General features: G+C 48.3%; 8 protein-coding genes across 8 annotated transcripts; 2 read left to right on the top strand and 6 right to left on the bottom strand.

The window, feature by feature from the left end:
• Nucleotides 1-1,209: 1,209 nt before the first annotated feature.
• F5B22DRAFT_323985 (ribonuclease T2) lies at nucleotides 1,210-2,316 on the top strand. Its single transcript, XM_047970725.1, has 2 exons — nucleotides 1,210-2,061; nucleotides 2,125-2,316. The coding sequence occupies exons 1-2, from the start codon at nucleotides 1,329-1,331 to the stop codon at nucleotides 2,178-2,180; spliced, it is 789 nt and encodes a 262-aa protein (XP_047828469.1). The 5' UTR covers nucleotides 1,210-1,328; the 3' UTR covers nucleotides 2,181-2,316.
• F5B22DRAFT_616548 (uncharacterized protein) lies at nucleotides 2,299-3,384 on the bottom strand. The gene has a single exon (XM_047975592.1). The coding sequence runs from the start codon at nucleotides 3,271-3,273 to the stop codon at nucleotides 2,452-2,454; it is 822 nt and encodes a 273-aa protein (XP_047828468.1). The 5' UTR covers nucleotides 3,274-3,384; the 3' UTR covers nucleotides 2,299-2,451.
• A 2,243-nt stretch (nucleotides 3,385-5,627) lies between these two features.
• F5B22DRAFT_648925 (uncharacterized protein) lies at nucleotides 5,628-6,935 on the top strand (the record flags this gene model as incomplete). The annotated part of the gene is made up of 4 exons (XM_047979092.1): nucleotides 5,628-5,648; nucleotides 5,708-5,947; nucleotides 6,003-6,177; nucleotides 6,364-6,935. 4 exons carry the CDS (start codon nucleotides 5,628-5,630, stop codon nucleotides 6,933-6,935), a joined length of 1,008 nt encoding a protein of 335 aa, XP_047828467.1.
• A 2,327-nt stretch (nucleotides 6,936-9,262) lies between these two features.
• On the bottom strand, nucleotides 9,263-11,201 carry F5B22DRAFT_616543 (uncharacterized protein). The gene is made up of 3 exons (XM_047975591.1): nucleotides 10,968-11,201; nucleotides 9,928-10,906; nucleotides 9,263-9,826 (listed from the first exon to the last, which is right to left on the bottom strand). Coding segments are annotated over exons 1-3 (1,518 nt in total). The 5' UTR covers nucleotides 10,969-11,201; the 3' UTR covers nucleotides 9,263-9,288.
• A 481-nt stretch (nucleotides 11,202-11,682) lies between these two features.
• F5B22DRAFT_323728 (uncharacterized protein) lies at nucleotides 11,683-13,088 on the bottom strand. The gene is made up of 3 exons (XM_047970724.1): nucleotides 12,614-13,088; nucleotides 12,364-12,519; nucleotides 11,683-12,255 (listed from the first exon to the last, which is right to left on the bottom strand). The coding sequence occupies exons 1-3, from the start codon at nucleotides 12,762-12,764 to the stop codon at nucleotides 11,837-11,839; spliced, it is 726 nt and encodes a 241-aa protein (XP_047828465.1). The 5' UTR covers nucleotides 12,765-13,088; the 3' UTR covers nucleotides 11,683-11,836.
• A 982-nt stretch (nucleotides 13,089-14,070) lies between these two features.
• On the bottom strand, nucleotides 14,071-16,772 carry F5B22DRAFT_323707 (major facilitator superfamily domain-containing protein). The gene is made up of 5 exons (XM_047970723.1): nucleotides 16,233-16,772; nucleotides 16,148-16,173; nucleotides 15,374-16,089; nucleotides 14,989-15,289; nucleotides 14,071-14,935 (listed from the first exon to the last, which is right to left on the bottom strand). Exons 1-5 carry the CDS (start codon nucleotides 16,374-16,376, stop codon nucleotides 14,392-14,394), a joined length of 1,731 nt encoding a protein of 576 aa, XP_047828464.1. The 5' UTR covers nucleotides 16,377-16,772; the 3' UTR covers nucleotides 14,071-14,391.
• Nucleotides 16,773-19,140, bottom strand: F5B22DRAFT_323706 (glycoside hydrolase superfamily). Its single transcript, XM_047970722.1, has 4 exons — nucleotides 18,330-19,140; nucleotides 18,094-18,267; nucleotides 17,468-18,042; nucleotides 16,773-17,407 (listed from the first exon to the last, which is right to left on the bottom strand). The coding sequence occupies exons 1-4, from the start codon at nucleotides 18,804-18,806 to the stop codon at nucleotides 17,170-17,172; spliced, it is 1,464 nt and encodes a 487-aa protein (XP_047828463.1). The 5' UTR covers nucleotides 18,807-19,140; the 3' UTR covers nucleotides 16,773-17,169.
• Nucleotides 19,141-20,294: 1,154 nt separating this feature from the next.
• F5B22DRAFT_616528 (oxysterol-binding family protein) lies at nucleotides 20,295-22,856 on the bottom strand. Its single transcript, XM_047975590.1, has 4 exons — nucleotides 22,834-22,856; nucleotides 22,266-22,781; nucleotides 21,133-22,057; nucleotides 20,295-21,069 (listed from the first exon to the last, which is right to left on the bottom strand). Exons 2-4 carry the CDS (start codon nucleotides 22,358-22,360, stop codon nucleotides 20,713-20,715), a joined length of 1,377 nt encoding a protein of 458 aa, XP_047828462.1. The 5' UTR covers nucleotides 22,361-22,781; nucleotides 22,834-22,856; the 3' UTR covers nucleotides 20,295-20,712.
• Between the last annotated feature and the right edge of the window lie 195 nt (nucleotides 22,857-23,051).

Genomic DNA, 23,051 nt, shown 5'->3' with positions numbered 1-23,051 from the left:
TGTACCTAGTCTTGTATTTACGGGCCCTGATGGGGCAGAGGGTGGTTTACCGCGGTCACGTAAGACTAGGGTCAAGCGGAAGTACCTCGAAGCGAATTCTCGAAAGATACTTCTTCGCAGGATCCATAAACGCTAGCGCGTTAAAAATACCTGACTAGGTACACTTAATCCAACATGGCAGAGTATGTACCTATACCGTATCTACATGCACAGTAGTCTGACTATAGGCTACATCTCCTACCTCTGTCCTACATCACGAATCTTCATGTACGTGTCTAGATCGAGGTGAAAGAGGTGAAGCACTGAAATCATGCGTTTACGACAGTGGCGAAATAGTTCACTTACTTCTATCGACTTGTCAAATGTGAAGCTTTGCTTTCGTCGCCTCGCACTTACAGGTCGACAGTCCTGGTCTGGTCGTTGATCTCACGCACACATGCTTCTGATCATATAAATCACACGAATGGCAACAAATGGTAACAAATGGCAGAAGGCCGATGCTGTTTGTCATGACCTTCTCCGGCCTTGTTTGACCCTGTCGATCTGCTTGTCATTTACAGGCCGAGAGCAAGACAGCGGAAACAGCCAACCACAACAACCACAACCGTCTTACCCACAACAGCTTGAAATTCCGCGTTTCAAGTCCATCAACCACCTCAGCTGCACCTCGATAACTGGATAATGTAATTGGTCCCGGCCGAGATGACCATGTACCCATGTCTGCCCATGCATAGCCTGTCAGTCATGCCGCTAAGGGATCCAAATGCCGATCGCTTGGCGATCACCAGCCCCAAGGCTTCCCCCATCAGGAAGGCCACGCCAGATGATCAGCAGCGCAGCTTGAAGTGCCAGAGTGTTGTTTGCCCTTCGTCTTACGAGCTTGACCGATTATACTGCGGACGCTGGCGCTTGAGAGATTTGCTTTCCGCGGGCATTGACCAATCATCCACGCGCTTCGGAGCCTGTGGTCAGCCCTGGCAGGTGTTCGTCGTGTTTCTCTTATCCAGCCTGATCCATACCGTACTACCTAGTGTCCGATATACATTAGATGTTTCGGTCCAATCCTCTGTTTGGCAGGTGAGTAGATGACCATCTAACGTGCCCCCCTGGATCGGTACGATATGGAGCCCACTTCGGACGCCGAGGAGTGATGGCGGAACGGGTACAAATATCAGAACCGTTGCACAATGTTCAGTCTTGTGTCCTGTCACCTCTTGCCTCAGTTATTTCTTCCAACTTAGGAGTAGCGAGAAACTCCTTCACCCCTTCGTCCGGTTCTGTTTGACACTTCGAGGGCAAGATTAAGGGCAGTTAGTTCATCGAACAACATGGCTTCGAAGATGATCCCAGTAGCCCTTGCGGCACTTCCGCTCGCCTCTGCAGGAAGAATCCCTTCCCTCTTTTCAAACACCACTGCCACATGCTCAAGCCCCATGGATAGCTGCTCGTCAAACGCCGACTCTGCCAACTCTTGCTGCGTCAACACACCCGGCGGCCTATTCCTCCAGCCACAGTTCTGGGACACAGACCCTGTGACTGGGCCCGATGACTCCTGGACAATCCACGGACTATGGCCTGACAACTGTGACGGAACCTACGAGGAAAACTGCGACTCGTCCCGCGAGTACTCTGACTTGACAAGCATTCTCGAGAGCAACGGCAAGTCAGACTTAGTGGACTTCATGAAGGAGTACTGGCAGTCCAACAACGGATCGCCCGAGTCATTCTGGGACCACGAGTGGTCGACACACGGAACATGTGTCAGCACCATCAACCCCGAGTGCTACTCAGATTACACAGAAGGCCAGGAAGCTGCGGACTACTTCCAAGTCGCCGTGGACCTCTTCAAGTCCCTAGATACCTACGGAGCGCTAAGCTCTGCCGGTATCACGCCCTCAAGCTCCCAGACCTACACCTCCAAGGAGATCCTCGACGCTCTCGAGCAAGTCACAGGCATGCCCGTCGTTATCTCCTGCAGCAGTGGTGAGCTGTACCAGGTGTACTACGGATTCTACGTCAATGGACCTTTGCAGAACGGAGACTTCGTCCCTGCTCAAGTTGGTGAGTATCTCTAGCTCCTCGTTTCACATTTATTCCGATTAGCTAATCATCATCCACGTGTAGCTGGCCAAAAGTCCAACTGTCCCGATAGCGGCGTCAAGTACTTGCCCAAGAACTAGATGGCACGCTCTCAAATGTCAAAGGCTACTTAGATGAAAGTCTGCTGGAAACGCAATGGGAGTCGGAAATCATCTACTTGTCACATAAAGGCAGCACACTCTGTATATAGCTCGGTGATGGCCTCGCAGGGGCCTATAGCCCTTACTCAATTCTATGAATTATGACTTATACGTACTGATGATACTGGTGAGAAATATCGACCGAGATGCGACAATGATCCTATGACTAGAGCCCGTGGAGAGCAATTAATTACCCTTTTGTGATGATGGGCTAGGTAGTGAAAGGTCCAAGGTGATTGTATACGCTGTCTCCTATATCCCAATGATCTATACCATGCTTGGTAGGCTCGCCGTAACTAGCGAATTCTGCAAAAGCGTCGGGTATAGTGTCGAATACCCTGATGCCGCATTCATTGCGGTTGGTCGCATATCTCCATTCCCAGGGCTGATTAGAATCGTTTTTGTTGCGGCTGAAAACAACCCAACAGTCTAGGTCCTGGCCATCTCCTATTTGGAATCCTATGGCGGTTTCATACTCCTCGCACGTTTCGTAGTCCGTATACTCTTCCCCATATGGTGGGTCTACCCCGACCTCCGGGGAATTCACTCGACTGGAATCGTACAAGTCGAAGAATGCGCCGTCAACCTGATATGACAACTTAGGTACCCAGATCACGTCGACCTGTTCTGCCAAGAGTCGTAACTCGGAAGGGACGGTGATGCTTTCGCGGACATTCTCTGGCGATTTCTCCTTCAGGCCTGCCTCCACGGCCGAGAAAAACGTATTCCTTCTAGTGATCCTTTCAGCTTCGTCTGAGCCCACCGAGGTGCCGTCGACGATATGCTTGAAATCATCCCATCGCTCGAGCAGCTCGCTTGGTCTGCGTATGTCCAAAGGTTCGCTTTCAAGCAGCTCTTCAAGGGACCCTATACGAAGCCTTTGATAATGCTTTGTGCGCCCATTACTAGGGTTGGACGGCTGGGTGTTCTCGATAACTGGTATGATTTTCTCCAGCACAGGGCGGTTTGCCGATGACCTGACGGCGCGGAACTTTTCAAGGGCTTCAGTTATCTCTTCAGAACTAGAATACATGGTTTCATCTTGTGGTTATGAATGTCAAACCAGAAGATGTGACAGAGAATCAGTTTGTATTAGAGCACGGAATGGCGCAAAGAACGCTTGACATAGCAGGTAGTGGAAAACTGGGAGGGGGGATTCGGGGAAGGGAAAACTAGCCCAAGTTAGGTATTGCATTACCAACATAGCATTGCTGCGGAGTATGGGGGATACGGAGTACCTTGCGCGGTAGCTGGCGAGTAAAGGGAGAAGTTCCGACGGAGAAAATGGAAACAAATTAATTAGATATTTATGGGACTTGGGATTTAACTCTGTTCATGAGAAGGGAATTTGGACTGGGACTCATAGCCTCTTTAAAAGTGCTTTAACCTATGTATTCAGACCTTTCCTAGACTAATAACAGAAAATAAACAATCTTGAGCGGTATAATAACTTGCAGTAGAATGAGACATACGTGTTTCGACTACACAGACAACCGTAATTAGCTATACCAATTGGCGGTACACGATAAAATAGCTCATCTGCCAGCATTAAAATCACTGTTGCAATACAAAACACTACTGTGTACATCTCTATACATTGTGCTATTGTCACAGTACAGTACTATATAGTGAGTGCAGAGACGTCAAGCTCTCGACTTGATAACTCGTCGTTACCTTTTGGTGGCGTAGTGGCATAGTACTGCACTCCTTATGTCGTTCCGTGACAGCTATTAAGGCACAGCCACGCTGGATGCAAACTGATAATTTGTCTAGAAACACTTCGATGCAATTAAACAGGTCAAGTGATAGTGCATCACACGAAGTTAATTAATAGCTGTAATCTCTAACACTCTACGTTAAATGGCCCAGCGGCAAGGACCTGTTGTGGCTGTAAGGCGGCATCTGGTATTCGAAGATCTTGTACGCAATTGTGGTATTTTGTGTAAGAGGCAGTTGATCTCGGAGGTCATGTCGGGTTAGCCTAGGTAATTGCATATATATGTAAGTAAGGAGCGTAGAAGGTAACCTGTACGAGGGGTAAATAGATATTGTGTTCAACAATCAGGCGTATGAATTACAGGTGCGTAGCAGGCCATACAGACTGGCAGTCAAACAGACGGGAGACCCAGCCAATATATAGACCTGGCATCCGGAGGTCCGCCCTATTGGCTCCCGCTCTGCGTAAGAATTGCCCAATTAGGCCATGACTAGATGACGTACTACTAACGGGAGTCAACCTGACTAACAGTTGAAAGGATGTGATAATTCAGATACGCTGCGGACAACGTTCCTGACAAACGCCCGCCCACACCTTAGTAAGGTAACGAGTTCATTGAAGTATTATGGTGTTGGCTAACACATATGAATTTTAATAGATACACTTTTCACGGCAATTACAAAAAAACAAGGTCACAATATCGTGGAGTTATTAATGGTAAAGGTGATAAAGGTAAAGTACTAATGATAACTTCAAATAAGGAGGTGCTAGTCAGGTATAGTTGGGTAGGTATAATAGTAGTAAGTCAATTGCTAAATGTTAGGAGGCTATAAAGAATTATCATAGCAAGGTAACGGGGTATCATTTCATCATTCAAAAAGCCATCTTGGAAAGGAGCTATTTTTGCTGGCACCACCATGTTTACCAAAATGCTGTCCGAGCGTGGAGTCGCTATATGGAGGCCTTCAATGAGCAGGTGCATAACTAGCTAGAATAAAACGGTTTTAATTCGGTGTTAGAGTATATATACGCATAGTGGACCGTTGTTGAGGACGAGAAGACTTTGAATAGCGGTTCTAAGCAATAGGTACGTATGCCCTTCGTATAATAGAGGGAATCTCCTCACTAGCTATTAATATAGCATTTTGACAGAGGTTTTTAAGCTAACCGAGAAAGGGACCGGAATACTATTGTTCCTTCGTCGGGAGATACTTACTCCCTAGTGATTACGCCCGGCGACCTGCCCCGCTCGGGTGATCATGCATCTTACATGTAGATCCAGCAATTACACCTGCGGCCGAACTGGACGCCGACGGTCAGACAGAGACCTAAACGCGGATACTAATCATTGGGTATAGTCAACCATGCCCATTTCAAAGCAGCAAGGGAAAATATCTTGTGGTCTTTGCTTTTCCTCCATACATCATTCACTTGGCCCGCTTAGCGAAGCATTACCTTACTCTCCTGCTGATCAAATTGTTGAAAGTATTGGCGGTCAAGGAGTCACTTCATGTACGCAGTATGGGTCAAGGGGCACGACTATATAAGGAAGTTCCCCCACCTCGCTTAGACGCAATGCTCATATACCTCCCATTTCAGCACACATTATCTATCTCTATAACTTGAACTAAATTCACATCGCGCAAATTGCCGACCCTCTCCATTTCACAATGGCTGGTGAACTTGTTTTGGTAAGATGGAGAAGATAATTACTTGTCGCTTTCAAATCTTATTAATCGGATCTGTATAGATAACCGGCGTGAGCTCTTTTGTGGGCTTTGCTGTGACGTTGTCCACCCTCGAAGCCGGATACCGCATACGCGCCGTAGTAAGACGTGAATCTCAGATCGAGGAGCTTAAGCAGGAACTTCCGAGACAAGGGCAAGTTGAATTCGTCGTGGTTCCTAACCTTGGTGCTGCTGGCGCTTTCGACGATAAACTCGAATCCGTTGATTATATTATCCATGTTGCCTCGCCCGTCACTACCGATGTTAGTCAGTGTAGCCATATGTCGCCGCCTATATGCTAAGAGTATTTTGATGCAGACTGGCAATGTTAAACAGGATCTCCTTGAGCCAGCTAGAGATATAACTCTGTCTTTGCTCACAGCTGCTGTGAAATATCCCCAAATCAAGCGTCTGGTGGTCACTTCCTCGCTTTCGGTATATGTGCCTTATTCGGAGTTCGTCACGGGAAAGTTCTCGCGAGACGTTTTCAGAAGTAAGTCTATACGAGGCTCCCTAATCATTGAACAGGAGCTTGTGATCGTTTAAATCTCAGTGCATCTACACCGCGAGGGTAGCCTTCTTTGGGGATTTGCCTAAGCATAAACGTGGCGCAAGGTCATAGGGGGAAAAGCGAATAAATTATCAAGTCTGACAAGCCAACAAAGCTAAGACAAGTCAGGTGACGATGAGATATGCCACTACAGTGTCAATGATAAATTCCCAATTGGTCTATTCAACTATGCCGCTGGTAAAAGCATCGCCATCGACACAGCCGAAATGTTCCTCAAGTCCAACAATCCATCGTTCGAAACCGTGTTCCTCTTTCCTTCCTTCATATTCGGCCCTAATAAGCTAAGCAAGACAGTGGAGCATTTCAACAAGGGTTCAAATTCAATCCTTCTAAACCACATCCTTGGCAAGTCCAAGAATCCTCTTGTCACCGTGTCTGTCCACATTGACGACGTGGCAAAGGCACATGTCCTCGCTCTCCAGCCATCTGTTCCGGCTGGACGGTACCTTCTCGACAGCGAAGGTCCTACAGCTACGAACTGGTCAGATGCTATGCCGATTGTGAAGAAGTACTATGCAGAGGCTGTGCCCTCGGTTTTCGCCGAAGACGCGAAGCCTTTCGAAATTAAGATGGTGCTCGATAATGCAAAAGCGGAAAAGGCTTTCGGGATCAAGTTCAAGTCTTTTGAACAACAGGTGAAAGATACTGCAGGTTTCTACCTAAGTCTCCTTCCTAACTAAATTTTATCACAACGGCCAAATCGATGTGAAAATGAAACTAGGGGGCAACTCTTTGGGAATGATGGGGTGAGGAGGACTATGTAGCGAGGAGGAAATACTTAAATAGAATCATGCATCCCAGTACTACATTTTGTTGCTCTCTAACTGCTACCTACTTATGCACCCAAACTCATGTGATACTTCCGGACGAAGAATGTGAGCATGATGTCAGATGCAGTTGTAGAGAACCTCACTGTCTGAATTACGCTATCGTATTTCCCCCAAGAGTGATACCTTCGGGTTTCCACGCATGTTCATGGCACTGAAAACAAGTTGGGGCATACTATGTGTGAAAGGGGTGAATACCTAGCGAATAAAGAACTACGAAGATTCGCCTAGCAGGGGACCGGACTATCTGCTACTGAGGTGGAGGGAATGACTCGCTTTTTCGAAAATATGGGATCAGCCCTAACAGTGAACCTCTATGGCTTGCCTGGTAATATTACTACTCACTCTGGAACATACAATTACCTCTGACTCTTGGGGTCTTACGATACTCTGTCACAGTCCAATACTATAATTCCTTTACTTAATTATCCTTCGGCATATTCCGGTATCCCACAAGCGGCTATTACGACTAAGTTATCGCGTGAGGCATTGTTAGACATTGAGTATTACCTGTTATATGTAGCATTTATATGGGTCTTGTGCCTATTAAGTTGCTTAAGCAAGGACAGGACTTCACTTTACCACAGTTTCTGGTGCCTTCAAAGGCTCCTTTCAGGGCCTAAGAAAGGGTGTCCGTGACGCCTTTTTCGAGAAATGAAGTACATATTAATCAATCGTCGCTATAGTAGATAGGTAAATACAACACCAACCACACCCAACCAGTAAAATGTGGGTTTTACGTCTCCTGAGCCATCTCCTGAAGACGGTGTCGAGCTTCCACTGGCACCGGGAGTGCTAGATGAGAATGGCTCGGTCAGAGATGAGCTAGCGCTATCAGCGGGCGAGTAGGTTGATGTTGGCGACGGGTTATATGCGGATGACGGGTCAGGGTCGCCTCCGATATATGGACATGGGTTGCAATCTCTGTATGAGAACCCGCAAGTCTGACCTAGAAGACACGTCCAAGTTGAGCCAGATGAATCTCGGCAGTTCGAGATTCCCGTGCAAGTATGGCTCCCGGAGCTCGAGCTAGAATCGGAACTGGATGGCTTGACGCAGGAAGACTGTTAGATGTAATCTTCAACGTAATCTGGATTTCAATCCTGGTGTATACTCACTGTTGCCGCTGTACCACACTTGGTTGGGTCGCTTGCTGGGCAGCATGCCTCCTCTGATGTCCCTTCGTTGATACAAGTGTAACCATTGGCACAACATCCGCTTCCACAGCAACCTCCAATCGTACAACACCCATCTGTACCAGGACAAGAGAAGGTCGTTATATCACAACCCAGAAGTGGACCAACGGAAATGGTGCCACTTTGAGCTAGGGTGTGGTACACGAGAGGAAGGATAAATAGCACTGCAAGCATCTTGCTAGGCATTTGGCGGGTCCTACGAAATACCAGAGAATCGAACTTGTTCAATGCTAAGATCTGAATACAGGCGATCAGTTGCGCATACTGCATTTTATAGTTTATGAGGTGTTCAGCCAGGTATGATCGTGCCAAACGGGAGGCAAACTTGATAGGCAGCCGGCTCTTCTAGGCCTTTACAAGTTCTCCTGTAGGAACTCATTGTTATTCATCTGAACTTGAATATGTTTCCCCTCGTGATAGAATATCTAACGCTAAATTGCGCCTTCTGTTCTGACTGGCTCAGCCTGACTTCTTCAGCTGTATTCAGCTATTGCTACCACTATCCTGACTAGGCCCCAAAGAGATTCCAGCTCCAAGCCACAACTTAAGTCTAGATGGGGTTCATTATAGATTATCTATGCTTATCTATACACATGTACGTGCCAGAAATGGCGTTTATGCCGTAAATAGATTGGTTTCCCTTGATTGGACTCACATGTAGCTTTCGGGAACACCACGAGCATTTTCAGCCGATGTGCACACAAAATATTGAAGCCTCCAGGACTGAAGATACCTTATATGGGTATACTTCGCCGAAGTCATATTCCTTGCGATTGCTAATCACGTTCAATGACCTTCGTCGGATAACCACGTCGAGAATGGAATGCCGTCGCACTTGTGGTGGCATTCTAAAATTGTCACCTGTTTCATAGCAGTGTATGCGCTATCGCCTCTTATGTCTCAATATTCAGCCCCTTATGCAGATTTTCAGAGGTTGTTCGGTATAGAACCATGCACTTTTCGATCACTTCGGCGCTCATCATTGGCTTCCATAAGGTAGTTTATTAATATTATTTCTTGGGTGAAACTGTCGTAGCGGGAAGCTCAACTGGCATGACAGACAGCTCGTATATCGGCGGCTCCATCTTGTCATATTTATGTACGGGACTCGAGCCCTCAACCTCACTAAAAAAACTGATGCCGGTGTTCGACCTGGCAGGTTCTCGCGTCGAAGTGTCGTACTGTACTGGCAACAATACCTCTTCCCCTCCACCCCTAGCAGCGGCAAGCTCGTTCAATCTTCTCTTGAAATGCATCATCACCCATATTATAGCAGTCGCGAGCCCTAGCACGGTGATGCCGATTCCAATGCCAATCCCAGCCCATGCACCTTGAGATAAACCATTATTCGAGGACGTGTCCATCCCGTCGTTCGGTGCTAAACCAGCTGTGTTCCCGTTGTCTGTCCCATTGCAAACCAAGTTATTTATGACGCGGTCGTGCCACTGTGATACCAGTTTCGAGCAGTTAAAATCGTCATTCCATGCTTCTACGGTGACCGTTCCTGGAATATATATCAACGCTGGGAAAATATTCGGTCCGGCCGTTCTGAAAAGGCATTCTTTTGTCAGTATATACGGGCAAGACTTTAATCAAGAATGACCGAGGAGAAAAAGAAGAAAAGAAAGAATGCGGTTAAGAAAGCGTACGTATTGATGATCCCTCGCAGGTGTATATTCTCAGCCCTCTCAAGGTTCGAAAATAGGGGCAGCGTCGTCTCGATATTATCCATCATCTCCAGGCTCTTACCAATCCTGGAAATCTGGTCAAAGTTGAAACTGCAATTTGTGTTGTTATGGACAGAAAGGCCAGCATCGATGCTGGCCAGACCGCTTAGGTCGATGTGTGCGTTTGCGTTGGATGTGATGGTCGCGTCGGACCCAACCGACGTTATCTGCCCTAGTTCCACTGTTGTTCCGTACGATTGCAAGAAATCTGAGTCGTGATCGACAGGGTACACTGAGTTTTCGACTAGTAGAGAATTGTTGACTTGCATCGCTGCTTCTAGGGAGACTCGTGTAGCATAAGAATTCGTCACGGTGAAGTCGTAGACCGAGGATAAAGAGAAGGGATAAGAGCAACCTGCTCCTCCTATGACGTGTAGATCAACCACCGATCTAAGGTCACGTAAAGATAGGCAGCTAGCTATCTCAAACGAGAACGCGGATTGAGCATCCGCGAGGGACATCTGATTAAATTCATCTACGCCATCCCCAAAATTGACAAGTTTTAATGAACCGAAATCTGTCGCATTCATCATTATCAAATCGGTAAGAACGGGAGCTCCGGTAATATTCAGATCGAGGGGTCCAAAGACTATGTTTCCGTCCTCCGAGACAAATGCAGGCGGCGTCGATGACAGCATTGGCATTGACAACTCGGTAAGAGAGGTCGCTTGATCTATAACCAAGGACGATAAAATTGTGAGTTTAGGGAAACTCAATATCTCTAGCTGGGGGCTGTCATGAACGTTGATGTCCTCGGCGCTGATGAGGTTGGTGAAATCCAATACTCCAAACGCCTTTTCGATCTGGATGAACAGCAGTTGATCGCCGCAGGAAGCGAGGGGCCCGTTCTCGATGTCATCTTGGTTGGTGATGGTGACATTTTGGGGACAAGAGCTGGTCACTAATAGAATATGAATTAGCTATCAATACGAAACCTCCGCTATTCATCGTATCTTCCGTACTCGTTAATTATACTGAAAACGACTTGTCCGCATGAATTAGGCCAACTTCTCGTATCGGAATGGACATGCTTATGTGCTGATGGTTTGTTGGATGCGCTGCTGACATGAGAGACGAAAAGGGAAAGAAATTTTTCAAAAATAGTTGCAGGTGTAGAACCAGCTTCTTCGTCGCATCTCGGTGATCAAACCGAATACACCGAAGCGAATTCAGTATGCAGGTACTGACCATGTAATTGACCTATCGAAACCCTGCAAGCGATCAACATAAGGTGGATTCAGGGGGCGGCGCAGTTGTTGGAGATGAAACACAGCTGTTACAGTAGGTTGACTTCAGTCATTCATATAAATATAAGAGAAACATATCCTGATAGTTGATAGAAAGAAGAGAGCTCAGGCAACAAGACGCCAGTAGCTGTTATAGATGGCTGAGTTCAACTCGGGCCCCGTATGAAGACTTTGGCTCAATATCAGCTGTAGGATAGAGCACGTCGTACATGGCCCGATATAATAACAAGAGAACCCTGTGAGGGTAGCTAGCTTGAGTAAGCATTTGGTTGGCATTATATGCCAAGATTTAATCCATGGCGAATATGGGGACCGCTGACTACATAGCTCCTAGTCATTGAGAGCCCAGCTACGGTACTTAGAATCGGCAAAAAGCGCATAAGATCATTATTATCTGAATCAGAGAAGATATTAGGTAGATTGATATGTAAATAATGTGGATTCGAGAGGAGATTTGCATGACCAAAGCACCAAAGCCGTCACTCAGCCGCCCGGCGCGATTCTTTACATTCAGCTCAAAGCGTCGAATGATAGGCAGGGGCTCCGTCTAGGATCAACCCCAAATGGTCCTTCTGTGTCCGGTATCAACGAATGAGTTCTGCAGCAGGCGACGCACAATCACCCGTGTTAATCGTTGTATTCACAATCCCAAATGATAGCGAGAAGCCATATTTCCAACTATCAGCACCTGGTAGAACATCGTGGGGTGTAATATCACGGCGCGAGTCCCTAATCTCAGTCGTATTCGTCCCGAACAGTACATCGCGTGCTTCGACAAAGTCTGGCGTGATCTGGTCGTCATGTGTGAAGCCCATAACAAGCTCGGGGACGCCAACAGGATACAAAGAGTCTTTCTGGTCATATCGCCATGTGTGAATTGTCTTGCCGTAGGTGTTTATCAGCACATCTTTCATGATGGTATGGTCGACGACGCTGGGAAGACCTGGTTCAATGAGGAACCCGCTCGTAACTTCATACTGGTGACTGTGCCAGAGTTGACGTTCTGCATTGTTTTGAGAGTTAGAGTTAGAGCGTGAGAGATTTCTTGAGGTGAGACAGGTCGAAGATAAGAGACAGAAACAGAGGAATAGAGCTTATCCAGGATTAGTACCTTCGAAATCAAGCGTTTCAAATGCCTCCTCGGTGACAATGTATTCTATTCCGGCGAGATGAGCCGGGGTCGTAGCGGTATTGTATACCACGCACTGCAGCATATCGTCGCGAATAATGACGCAGTAATGATTCGCGGAAACCTCGTAATCGTTATCTTGGACAGAAATCTTACGTCAATTCAATTGCTTCCCGTATTTTTCTTATAGCAAAAGCACTGTGGCTTTGGCTGCAATGGGGGAGTTCCTTACGGCCAGAGACGAAGTGGAATCCGTTGAGAAAGAGCACAGCACCCTCTGGTCCAGCTAGACCAAACGGTAGTGATGCCAGAATGTTGGCTGGAAAGAGAGTTATGGCCATCAGACCAGCCAGCACTGAGAAGGAGAGCTTGTATGAATACATCGCAGTAATTGGAAAGAAAGAGATAGTGATGTGGTGTTATTCTCAGGAAGCTCACGCTGTTGAGAGTCTGCTTTTTTCCCATCGTCTCTAGAGGCTGGCAATATGCAGCTTATATAGACGATCGTCTGATTCCCAGTCCTCTCAAGTTTAGCGACCTAAAACCATGTTGTTGGTGACGGGATCTCTGCTGCTTGTCCCACACTCTCTCGCCCCTAGTCAGTCTCTTCCCTCTGCCTCTTTTGATGCGATGGCGGCTTTACCCGCGGCATTCCATTAGCTTTCGGTTTCTAAATTGCGGTAGATCAGGGTAGTTTGTGAGCACTACCGCCACCGCCAAGTGCGGACGAAACCCGCGGCGAAGGGTTTTCCATCACACGATTCCGAGATTTCCACCAGCAAATTATTGAGCGACCAAACCCATGGTCGGCGATTACGCCTGTCTTTCGTCGTAGTCATTCTCAGCCAGTTGAGCGAAATAGGAGGTTTAGGTCGCCGACCCAATGGAGATGGATAATTAGTCCCTCGTTATTAAATAGCAAGACTATGTCGGGCCACGAAGAAGCGAGAGGCCTTCCCACAAAAACGAGCAAGTTTTGATGACTCTTGCCTCCATCACCCGATAGCTCCCGATTTTGACGGCGCCGTGCGGTCAATGCCGCACGGCATACAGCATACTGGTACTGAGGGGTCTGTCAGCAGAACAGGGCCCTATAACCCTGGCGTAGCTTGCCCATAGTACACTGTATACTGTCGTACAAGCTGGGCCATGACGTTTGAGGTCAAAAAAGCACGTCGAAAATCGAGAAGACCCTGTGATCGAATTGCTGATGAGGAAAGATGAGAATCGAACCCAAAATCTAACCCTACAAGAAGAATGGGCAATGGTGATAGTTATAGGCGTGTTGGGAATGCTAGCTTTGAGCACGCCATCGCCCTGGTCGCCTGCATGGGTGCCACAGATGGGCCAAGCGGGTGCGTGAGGCATCCCTGTCTGTCGAATAAAATATGAAGGTTAAGCCAAGTCCAGAGATGAGCAAGTTATAATAATGGTCCTCATAATTCAAAGTTATGCTTAGTTATCGTCAAATTATATGGATAACTATTACGGCAAACTTGATGGAAACTGGTCAGGGCTCAGAAGCCCAGCGGACGACCAGGCAGCCGTGAAGTTCAGGGTAGAACGATGGCGAATGCCTACAAGTCATAGGCGCTTATGGCATGGACAAGGCGATAGGTCTTGAATCACAATAACTCCTTGTCTTATCTGGTAGCTACTACTGCCTTCCATTTTTTAGTATCAAATGCATAATCGTATACTCACATAAGAATCCCAGAGTTAAAGTAGAACCGAGCTTTGAGTCAGCAACAGCACCTGTGTTAGACTTAGATGGCGATACTTGATATTGGAAGCAGGGTATATTGAGACACACGATATTATCTCTCTACATCGCCTAAGCTAAATAACAAGTGCCCGGACTGGATGTATAGCCGGATGTATAGCCGGATATATAGCCGGATGTATAGCGCGAATAGCCTACTTTGAGCTATATGTAGCTGATGTGTTAAGATATGTACTATTTAGCAGTATGCCATTTCTCTTGTTCTAGCCTCAAGTGCATCTGATCTGTTATTTTCGTTCAATATGCTCAACAGTAGCCTCGACCTTCTCTGTCATCAACTCCTTTACGCCCTTGAGCAAAGCAACAGCAACAATAGCAAGTACCACGAACGGAATGACGCTCGACCACGCGAGTCGGTAGGCATATGCGTACTGCCACTGACTCTCACTAATAGCAGCATCCCAAATCGTCGCATTGGCACCCGTCACAGCATCAGAGCCAATATTTCCCGTATCAAAAGCCTCCAAGAGTGAAACAACACTACTTTCAGGAAGCCCAGCATCTACAGCGGCTTTGGATACAGCAGGCGCATAATGTCCGCTGAGACGACCGTTGATGATGGCATTCAAGACCGCAGAACCGAATGCGCCCCCAATAGCACGAGCTGAGAAGGCCAGACCAGTCGCCGTAGATAGGAACGCGTGAGGGGCAGTGAATTGCACACAGGCGACCAGAAGAGTGAGGGGTCCTGACTGGCCAATCCCAGCAAGCACAGCAAGTCCGATTTGAGGCGCGTCCCAGCTTGGCTTGATATTAGCGTACGATATTGTGCTTCATCTCATCATTAGCCTCGTCATACGCTCACGGAGATCGCCTCAACTTACACAACAAGGAAAATCGTGAAAGTAACGAGCAGCGGGCTCTGCAGGTCCTTGTATCTCGTAGCATACCACGTGACGGGGACAGAAGTAAAGAGAACGGGGAGCTGATAACTGAGTTGGCGAACGGCGATTTGCCACGCATCCGATTCAAATCCAAGCTGCAGTATGATTTGCGGCACAACTGAGTTGACGGCGCTATAGAAGATCCAACCTTCGACGGCGAAAGCGAAGACCGAGTACACGAAGTTGGCATTTTGCTGAAAGAAAACGTGTGCTACCAGACCATCGGATCTCCCCTTCCACTCTAAGAAGACGATAGGGGTCAGCATATGTACGGGACAGCGCTGACTCCTCGCACAAACTTAGACAAGAGAAACTAGGAACTTACCATAGCCTGCAAATGCCACTAACAGAACAAGACCCAAGCTCAGCGGTACAGCGACATGCGGATTAGACCATGTATAAGCACCACCGGCCCAGTCAAGTGCCAGTAACAAAAGGGTGGCGCTGCTGATGAACAAACAGGAGCCGATAGGGTCACAGGCCCAGATATAGTCTCGGACTGACATTTTGGGAGTTTGCCGTTGTTGTTTCGGTGGGAAATAAAACAGCAGCAACCCCAATGACGTAGCGCCGTGGAACGCAGCCTGGATCCAGAAGATATATCGCCATCCCGACGCGCTGATATTAGTCACGGCGCCAGCACCCAGAGCGCCAATCAGACCACCAACAGCGCCTCCCACAAACGCAAAGCCGTTTGCGAGCGCGCGGAACTTCAAGGGCAGGATCTCGGAGGGAATAGCCTGCACGATGGAGATAGTCGACAGCGTAGTCCCTATCAACACGCCTCCGCCGATCAACACAGACATCGACTTGGCCGTAGCCGACACAACGGCTCCGACGAACGCGATCAGCGGCGGGATAGCAGCGAGATATTTCCGGTCGAGAACGTCTGAGAGTCGACCGACGATGGGGGAGAGGACGCTTTGGATCAGGAGCGGTCCTTGGATGATCCATCCCGCTATCGGCGCGTCGCCGAGATCGCGGATGATGAAGGCGATTACGGACCCTGCTGCTACGACGACGAAGACTTGGGCCATTACGCTGGATAAGTGTTAGCAGTGATACAGTCGCTTTGAGAGGGAATTGCGGGCCAGCTTACGCGAAGCAGGTTATGAAAACTACTAGCTGACCATGTGTTAGTAAGTCATTCAAAGCCTTTACGTCCTGCAAGGGGAATTGTGTACCCAAGATCGCCAGCTCAGGTGAATATGGTAAGCATCTTCGACAGCTTCCTGTTGAATCGGTACCACGTCTACATCTTCATTTTCGGATTTCTCGGCCTTTTCGGACGTTGCCTGAGGCGCATACTTCTCTATATCGTCGGCCATTGTTGCCCTATGAGTGTTGAAGTATCAAGTGTACGAGATTGAGTTCGAAACTCTATCTTGGCTTCTGTCTATGAAAGTCGTTTCGCTCGCTACCATGCGCCAGGAGCCCAGAGATATAATTACCGTCCACTATGTGTCTGACGGCCTCGACCCCTGACCTTCCCCATCAACAGAATATGGGGAAGAGACGGGGTTCGGGGTACTATGCGGGGAGCTCAGGCACGGCAGTTCGTGAGACTCACTCGACTCACCCAGCTCGTGTGGGGAGAGGATGGTTGAAGGAAGATCGACGCCCAACCTTTTGTCTTGGCTTTCTGGGGTAAGCTCTGCCCCTCAGGAATTCCAACTGTTCTATCGACTATGCTCGCCGACTATAAGAGATTGCTAGGCAGAGCCATCGCAGCAATTACTTGGTGTCCGCGATGTTAAGGTTATTCAAACTTGCGCTCTGTTATTGAGCTTGGTAAGCGCCTAGTTAAAAAACCACCGAGGCCCGGATCTCGTGCAGATGGTCACGATACTTTACTGGCAATCCTGCAATCATTTATCTAGTTATTAGTGCCCTTTAGCTAATCCAAGTCCTATTATCACCTAGCGTGAACGTAACTAACTAATTATGAGATACTTCCGTTGCCCCAATTGGCATTGCTCTCATTCGAAGATCATAATCACGCTATAATTCGACAGTATAAACATTAGAGGGCCTATGAAAAGTAAAGAATATTCATTCTAAGGACAGCATTCCGAAGATGTCAAGACACATAGTCAAGCAGTGGGATCATCTGCTCGATATCTACTGCCAGGAGTAAGACGCGAAAGCGACTCCCCCCAAGACACCCAGTGTCAGAAGTACACCAGGTTGTCTCTGACTAAAGCCCAATGCTGAGCTGGTATCATCATCAGATCCGTTACCGGATGAGCTGTCATCATCGTCGGTGATAGGAGCCATGCTTGCATTAACAGCAGGGCTCAGTAACCGATTGACGAAGTCAGGACTCCTCCAAGAAGAGCCATCGTGCGACAACAATCCCCTATGCACATCACAGCCAGTATTAGTCACTGGATCAATATATCAAGTGTATAGCACTCACCACTCCTCGTCTTGATCCTGTGTGCCCTCGCGGATGTAGTAAGAGCCGGCCAGTGCCCATATCATCCATCCCGCATGCTGCGAAGGGAAATAATCCAACAGACAAGAGGCATACGAATTCGTCGCAGTCGATTCGTTCTGGGGAAATCCAAACTCAGTCACAACGAGTGGGAACTGGTTCGTCGCGCTGTTGGTTAGAGTTTCGAACCCCGCGTTAAACAGTCTATCCGTTATCTCGGAGCAGTCGCTCGAGGGCGTGCCTAGAATGTTGTCATAAACGTGCAATTCGAGGACGAGCTTGTTATCACCGTAGCCCGCGAAATCATCACGATTGAACATCGCGGTTCCGGGCTGCAGCGCTGCGCCTTGGACGACGGCGGTCAGATTCTTGTCTGAGTCTAGGCCAGAAAGAAAGATGAGCACATCGGGATTGGCGGCGTGGATGGCGTCAGCGCCTTGCTGGACGTATTTGTACCAGTCCTCCCAGTTATATGAGCTGGCGACCTGCGTGTCGTTCAGGGATATCCGTAGCTCGTTCCGCAACGACATCGACATCAGATTTGGCCATGATTTGCCCTAGTATGTGTCAACAGTCATTCAAATATGCTGGGACGGGTGAATGCGGACATGTTCGGCCATGAATGATAATCCGCGTTCCCAGTTGTCCACGTTGAAATACACATCATTCCACCAAGAGTTGCCATCGATTGGGCTGCAGCACCAACCCGCTTTTGAAATATGGTTGTCAAGGTGCATGTAAATCTCCTGCTTGGCGCATTCTGCAGCGATAGCATCGAAGACCTATACTCACACATTTCAGCTCACGCACAGTAAACGGGAAGATCTGCTTGGCATCTGCGAACCTGTAGCCTCGTTGTTTCGGCTCCAAATGAAGGGTTATTCGAAACAACTTTCTCATAGACGGCCATACCATCTTCTTGGCCTAGTGCATCGACGAAGGCCTGTTGTATCGTGACATCTTTCTCATCATTATCATAGTACTGGTCAATCATTTCAGTCGCGTACGTCAAACGAATGACATTCATGCCTAAACTCTTAATCTTCGAAACGAGCACCTCGATGGACTGATATTGCAGTCCCTCCGGGATCATCGTCTCCAGTGAGCCAGGCCAGTTGACGCCGACATATGTGACCTTCGCACCGTTTGCATCGGTGATCCATCGTCCCGAGGTGACTAGCGGCCCGTTCGGCCACGATGCCCGGGGTTCTATTTCCGTTGAAAGCGAGAGACTGAAGAGTGCGCTCAAGACTGCTAGCCAACTAGTCAGCCAACGAAAGTGGCCGATCCGCTCCATCGTGAAGCGATTACGGTACTTCATGATGGGAATGAAAACCCGACCGAATGGGTTGAGCCCTTGACATTAATATCGACGGCGGCCATGTTTCAGCTCTGCAGATCCGTGGCTGTGCATCGTTGCTTTTAGTGGCGAACAGGGGGACACCCCACAGCCGGGCCTGAATACGAGCAACAGGAACCAACAACCTCACCAGCTTTTTCTCCCCCTCACATTTGTAAGCCTCAAGTATTTGCATGTGGGAGCGCAGGCAGGAAAGTTGCATTCAGTGGCTTTGAAACAATAGGCCGCGTGGCTTTCCCGCTGTGACCCCACGCTTTACTTAACACCTTAAGCTTAAGGCTAGGATTAACGGACTTGCCAAGAAACGAAACCGCAGAGATGGAGCTTGTCCGTATGCCCTCATATTACTCGGATGTTATGAGGTAGGATGCAAATACCAGCATGTTTTTGGTCTAAACATGTGTCATGATAATGCGATTTGAATGCATTGGTGACATGAATATCGATGTTGCATGAAGTTAACATACTACGGGGCGTATATTCTATGAGAATTAGCGGAATTCAAGCAGATTTCATACGCGATGGCGTTAAAGAAACTCAACAGTCAAAGAGCTTACAAGGCCCCGGATCACCCTACCGCCTTCCACCCATGCGCCGTGAATGTAGTCTTGCTCTCACTAGGTAGTTTGCGCAATGATAGGAGAGTATCTTTGCCCAACGTCCACTTTCGCTGAAAGATAGAATCGGATAGGTATCGGTCTCACAATGAGGCGATCCAGAAACCTCCCAACCGAACATCTCCGTATGACTCGCAAGACCGTATCGATGAAGCCTCAACCTTTGACAGCCGGCGCACTCCATCTCATTATACTCTCAATTGTTTTCCTTCGCGATTCTCTAGACGGAACCTGTTTTCGAAACTGTATCGCGAAAGGCCCCCTTCTGTCTGTCCTGTCGCAGCTCGTCCAGGTCTCACATCACCACGTCTCAATAAGTTCCAGCGCGCGTCCCGAAATGCATCAAGAAGCGAACATAGTCATCACCCTTGAAGGGGAACTGAACTGCCCCATCATCGATTAAAATTCCCGTATCATCACAACCCCCGAGCGATGCGGAGCTATGCCGTGCGACCCGAACGGACGGATATACCGGCCCTCCCTAGCTCTCATACCTCATACATATGCCGTAATACCCGAGTTCTATCTTTCCTTACTTACCTCCTTACCTATATACTTACCTGCTTCCTCACTTACTTACACTAGGTACATAATCTCCGCAGTACACGGGAAAAAGAAGCGAGTCACGCCGTGCAAAACATAGTAAGTAACAATAGCAATCGTACTACAAATAAAACAGGCTATGCTTCAGACGTTCTGATTAGGTAATTTCACATCTACTCACACTAATCCCGGACCTAATAGATAGGTACTTATTCAGCACTTCATCGTCCCCTTATTACATACCTGGTACTAAATATTGAAGAGGATGCATTTCACGCAAACTGCTCAGTCAAGTCAATGTACTCTGATTGATATGATATATAGACCATACGGAGTTATCCCACTGTTCTTATGTTTAATCAGTGATGAACCTGAACCGATGACCTCTGTCTTTCTAAATGCCGCCCACAAAAACGCCCGAGAAAAAGACCAGAATGTTCCAATACTGGAAATGCTAAATTGGCCCGGCCCCCCAAGTAATTACAAAGAGGGGTGCCAAAAAAATGATGCTGTGCTAAAAGCCGACCCTTCTTTCTCCGTGTATGTGCAAAGTTGAGAGTGAGTAGGTGTATGCCAGTCTACTAGCAATCCAATCCAATTCAGTTGTAAGAAGCTTTCAAATCAAAGCCGCAATCAAAATCCATACTGTATACGGATACTTGTTCACCAAGCAGATGGGCATCGAATTAAAAGTGATGTTGCGAGAATTATATGACTCCTTGCAGATCCCATTCGCCTTTCTGCGCCCTCACGAGGACCTCGCGACCCTTCTCAGTAAGATCAGGTTTGCCGCCTTTGTCTGTCGCTTGCGTGAAGAAGACTGGCACAAAAGGTTCGTTGGTTCGTTCTCGCTCGCGCGCCTTTTCCCGCTGTTGCTCCTCCAATTCAACTTTGACATTCGTGGCCTTGGAATATTGTTTGGATAGGATAGCCTGAGTAACCCCATCCCAGAGCTTCAGCGACTCGTTTTCAGCCTGCTGCTCGTTGGGTGGCAGGGTCTTGGGAGCAACCGCCAAGGGGTTGAGATCAATAATGGTGATTTGTCTATCGGCGGGGTGAGATTCCTAACAGTATCATTAGTCCTAAGCCTTGTGTGCAGTAAAAGGGTCTGGGTGTTTAGGACTTACTACAGGCTTTGGTCCCAAAGTAAAGACGATCTTATCCTTCCAGCCACCACCTAACCGAGCGACGACATCCGCATCAGGCACGTCCTTGATACGCACTTTATCGTCGTTGTCTGGGTCATACTTGAATATGACGCCTTCAACCTTGTTCTGTGCACGTCCAAGCCATCCATCTTCGACGTAGTTCAGGATGGCTTTGAGCTTCGTCCTGGCACATGTAATATAAGCAACATCGCCAACCGTGACACTGAGAGCACCGCGCAGGAGACCGCCAAGATGTGCGGCTGGGTGGGTAAGCTGATACGTCTCGTTATCTCGTCGCTCGAGGGTAATGAAGATACCGAGATTGTGCTCTCCCGGTGAGACTTTGATAGCCGTGCCTGTAAACTTGGCACTGATCTGATCATAGCCTCTTGCGTGTAAACCTTTTTGTGGGCAGCTCACATAGAATGCGCTGACAGGTGGATGATGCGATGTTTGTTCTGTAAGATAGGATATCCTAACGGTAGGTCCAGCCGGATTCGCAGCTGTTTGGACAACCGATACGCTGGAGGCGGATTTGGGGTTGATCTTGCCTGATTTGATCGAGGAGGCACCGCTGCTCAGACCGCTCTTCGTGCCGTTTACGGTTAAGTTCTTAGTATTAATAGGCGGCGCGTTGTCTTCTGCCTCCCAATTGCAACGAAAGAACTCGCCGAGGCAAGAGTTGTAAGGCTTGCAGGGCTTTCCTTTAACATATTTTAAATCCTTTGTGAACCAAAAACGCAGAACCTCGAGCATGCGGTCGAGAGGCTCGTCGGATGTGCCTATCGCAGCGAAAGCGCTGGGGTTGTCGAGATAGTTCCAATATTCTAAATTCGGCGTGGGTTCGAGTAGCTGGGAGGGCAAGGAAAACCGAACGGAGGCAAGGTCTGATACGCCCATAAACCTGAGGGATAGATGACTGGTCAGCCATGTCTCTAACATCTACATGATCAAGCTCAAGAGAATAGGGCTTCGAAATAAAGGGGTAGGGAATGCAGTTTCGTGGGTCCGATCGCGGAGGGGATGCTGCGAGCGCCGTACGCAGCGGTCTGATCTCCTCTTCCCAACCCCATATTCCAACGTCCGTGCAGGCGGGTGACACCGACACTTACTTTCGTAGGATGGAAAGAAATGTTTTCAGCTTGGACCCATCGCTCTGTGGCACGTCCTCGTCCGCGGTGATGGTAGGGGGAGGTGCCGAAGCCATAGCGGCGGACTGTTGTTGAAAGTGGCGAATTGGATCGTGGTCACGTCGGGAGTAAGGGTCGGCACAGAAAGAAGGGGAGATGATAGAGCTTTAAAACGCTGACGCAGTGGAGTGGAAGTTAAAAAAAAACCTAAGGCCAAGAGAATATAAAGGTCCTGAAAGAAGCTACTACTAGCATGGGTAAACCAGGACAGCGGCAGTTGACAGGAGGGTTGACGGGAATAAGTGTACGGGTGGTGCGAAAGAAGTGTCTAGATAATTAGAGGGTTTGATGGAGAGGTGGAAGACACAGACCGAGACAGAGACCGAGACAGAAATGACGGTTACAAGACCACGAGTAACGAGCTAGAAGTGGGATAGGATCATCCATTCAGGAGTATCAGAAGGGCTCTCTTGGTCTTGGTCTTGGTCTGGGTCTGGTCTGGATGCTAGATTAGGTACTTACATACCTCGAAACCTACACACTCACCTACAGATGCATCCTTGACCAGTCTAGGTAGCCGATAAGCCGGATTGTGAAATCTGGGGCCGATGTGTGGTTCCATGGGGCAGAGACAAGAAGACAAGACAACGGACGGACTGGTCTAATGCCTCCCGCCTCCTGCGACTATCGCATACTGTTTGTGTGGAGTGTGAGAGGTGGCCGTGTGCTTGTTCTGGGAACTTGTGATGCCATCGCGTGCACTACGCT

The sequence above is a fragment of the Xylaria bambusicola genome (genome assembly GCF_022495145.1).
Source record: "Xylaria bambusicola strain CBS 139988 unplaced genomic scaffold F5B22scaffold_38, whole genome shotgun sequence".
In the NCBI taxonomy this organism is placed as follows: domain Eukaryota; kingdom Fungi; phylum Ascomycota; class Sordariomycetes; order Xylariales; family Xylariaceae; genus Xylaria; species Xylaria bambusicola.
Note: the sequence above shows the minus strand (reverse complement) of the source record. Positions and strands in the feature narration are given on the sequence as shown.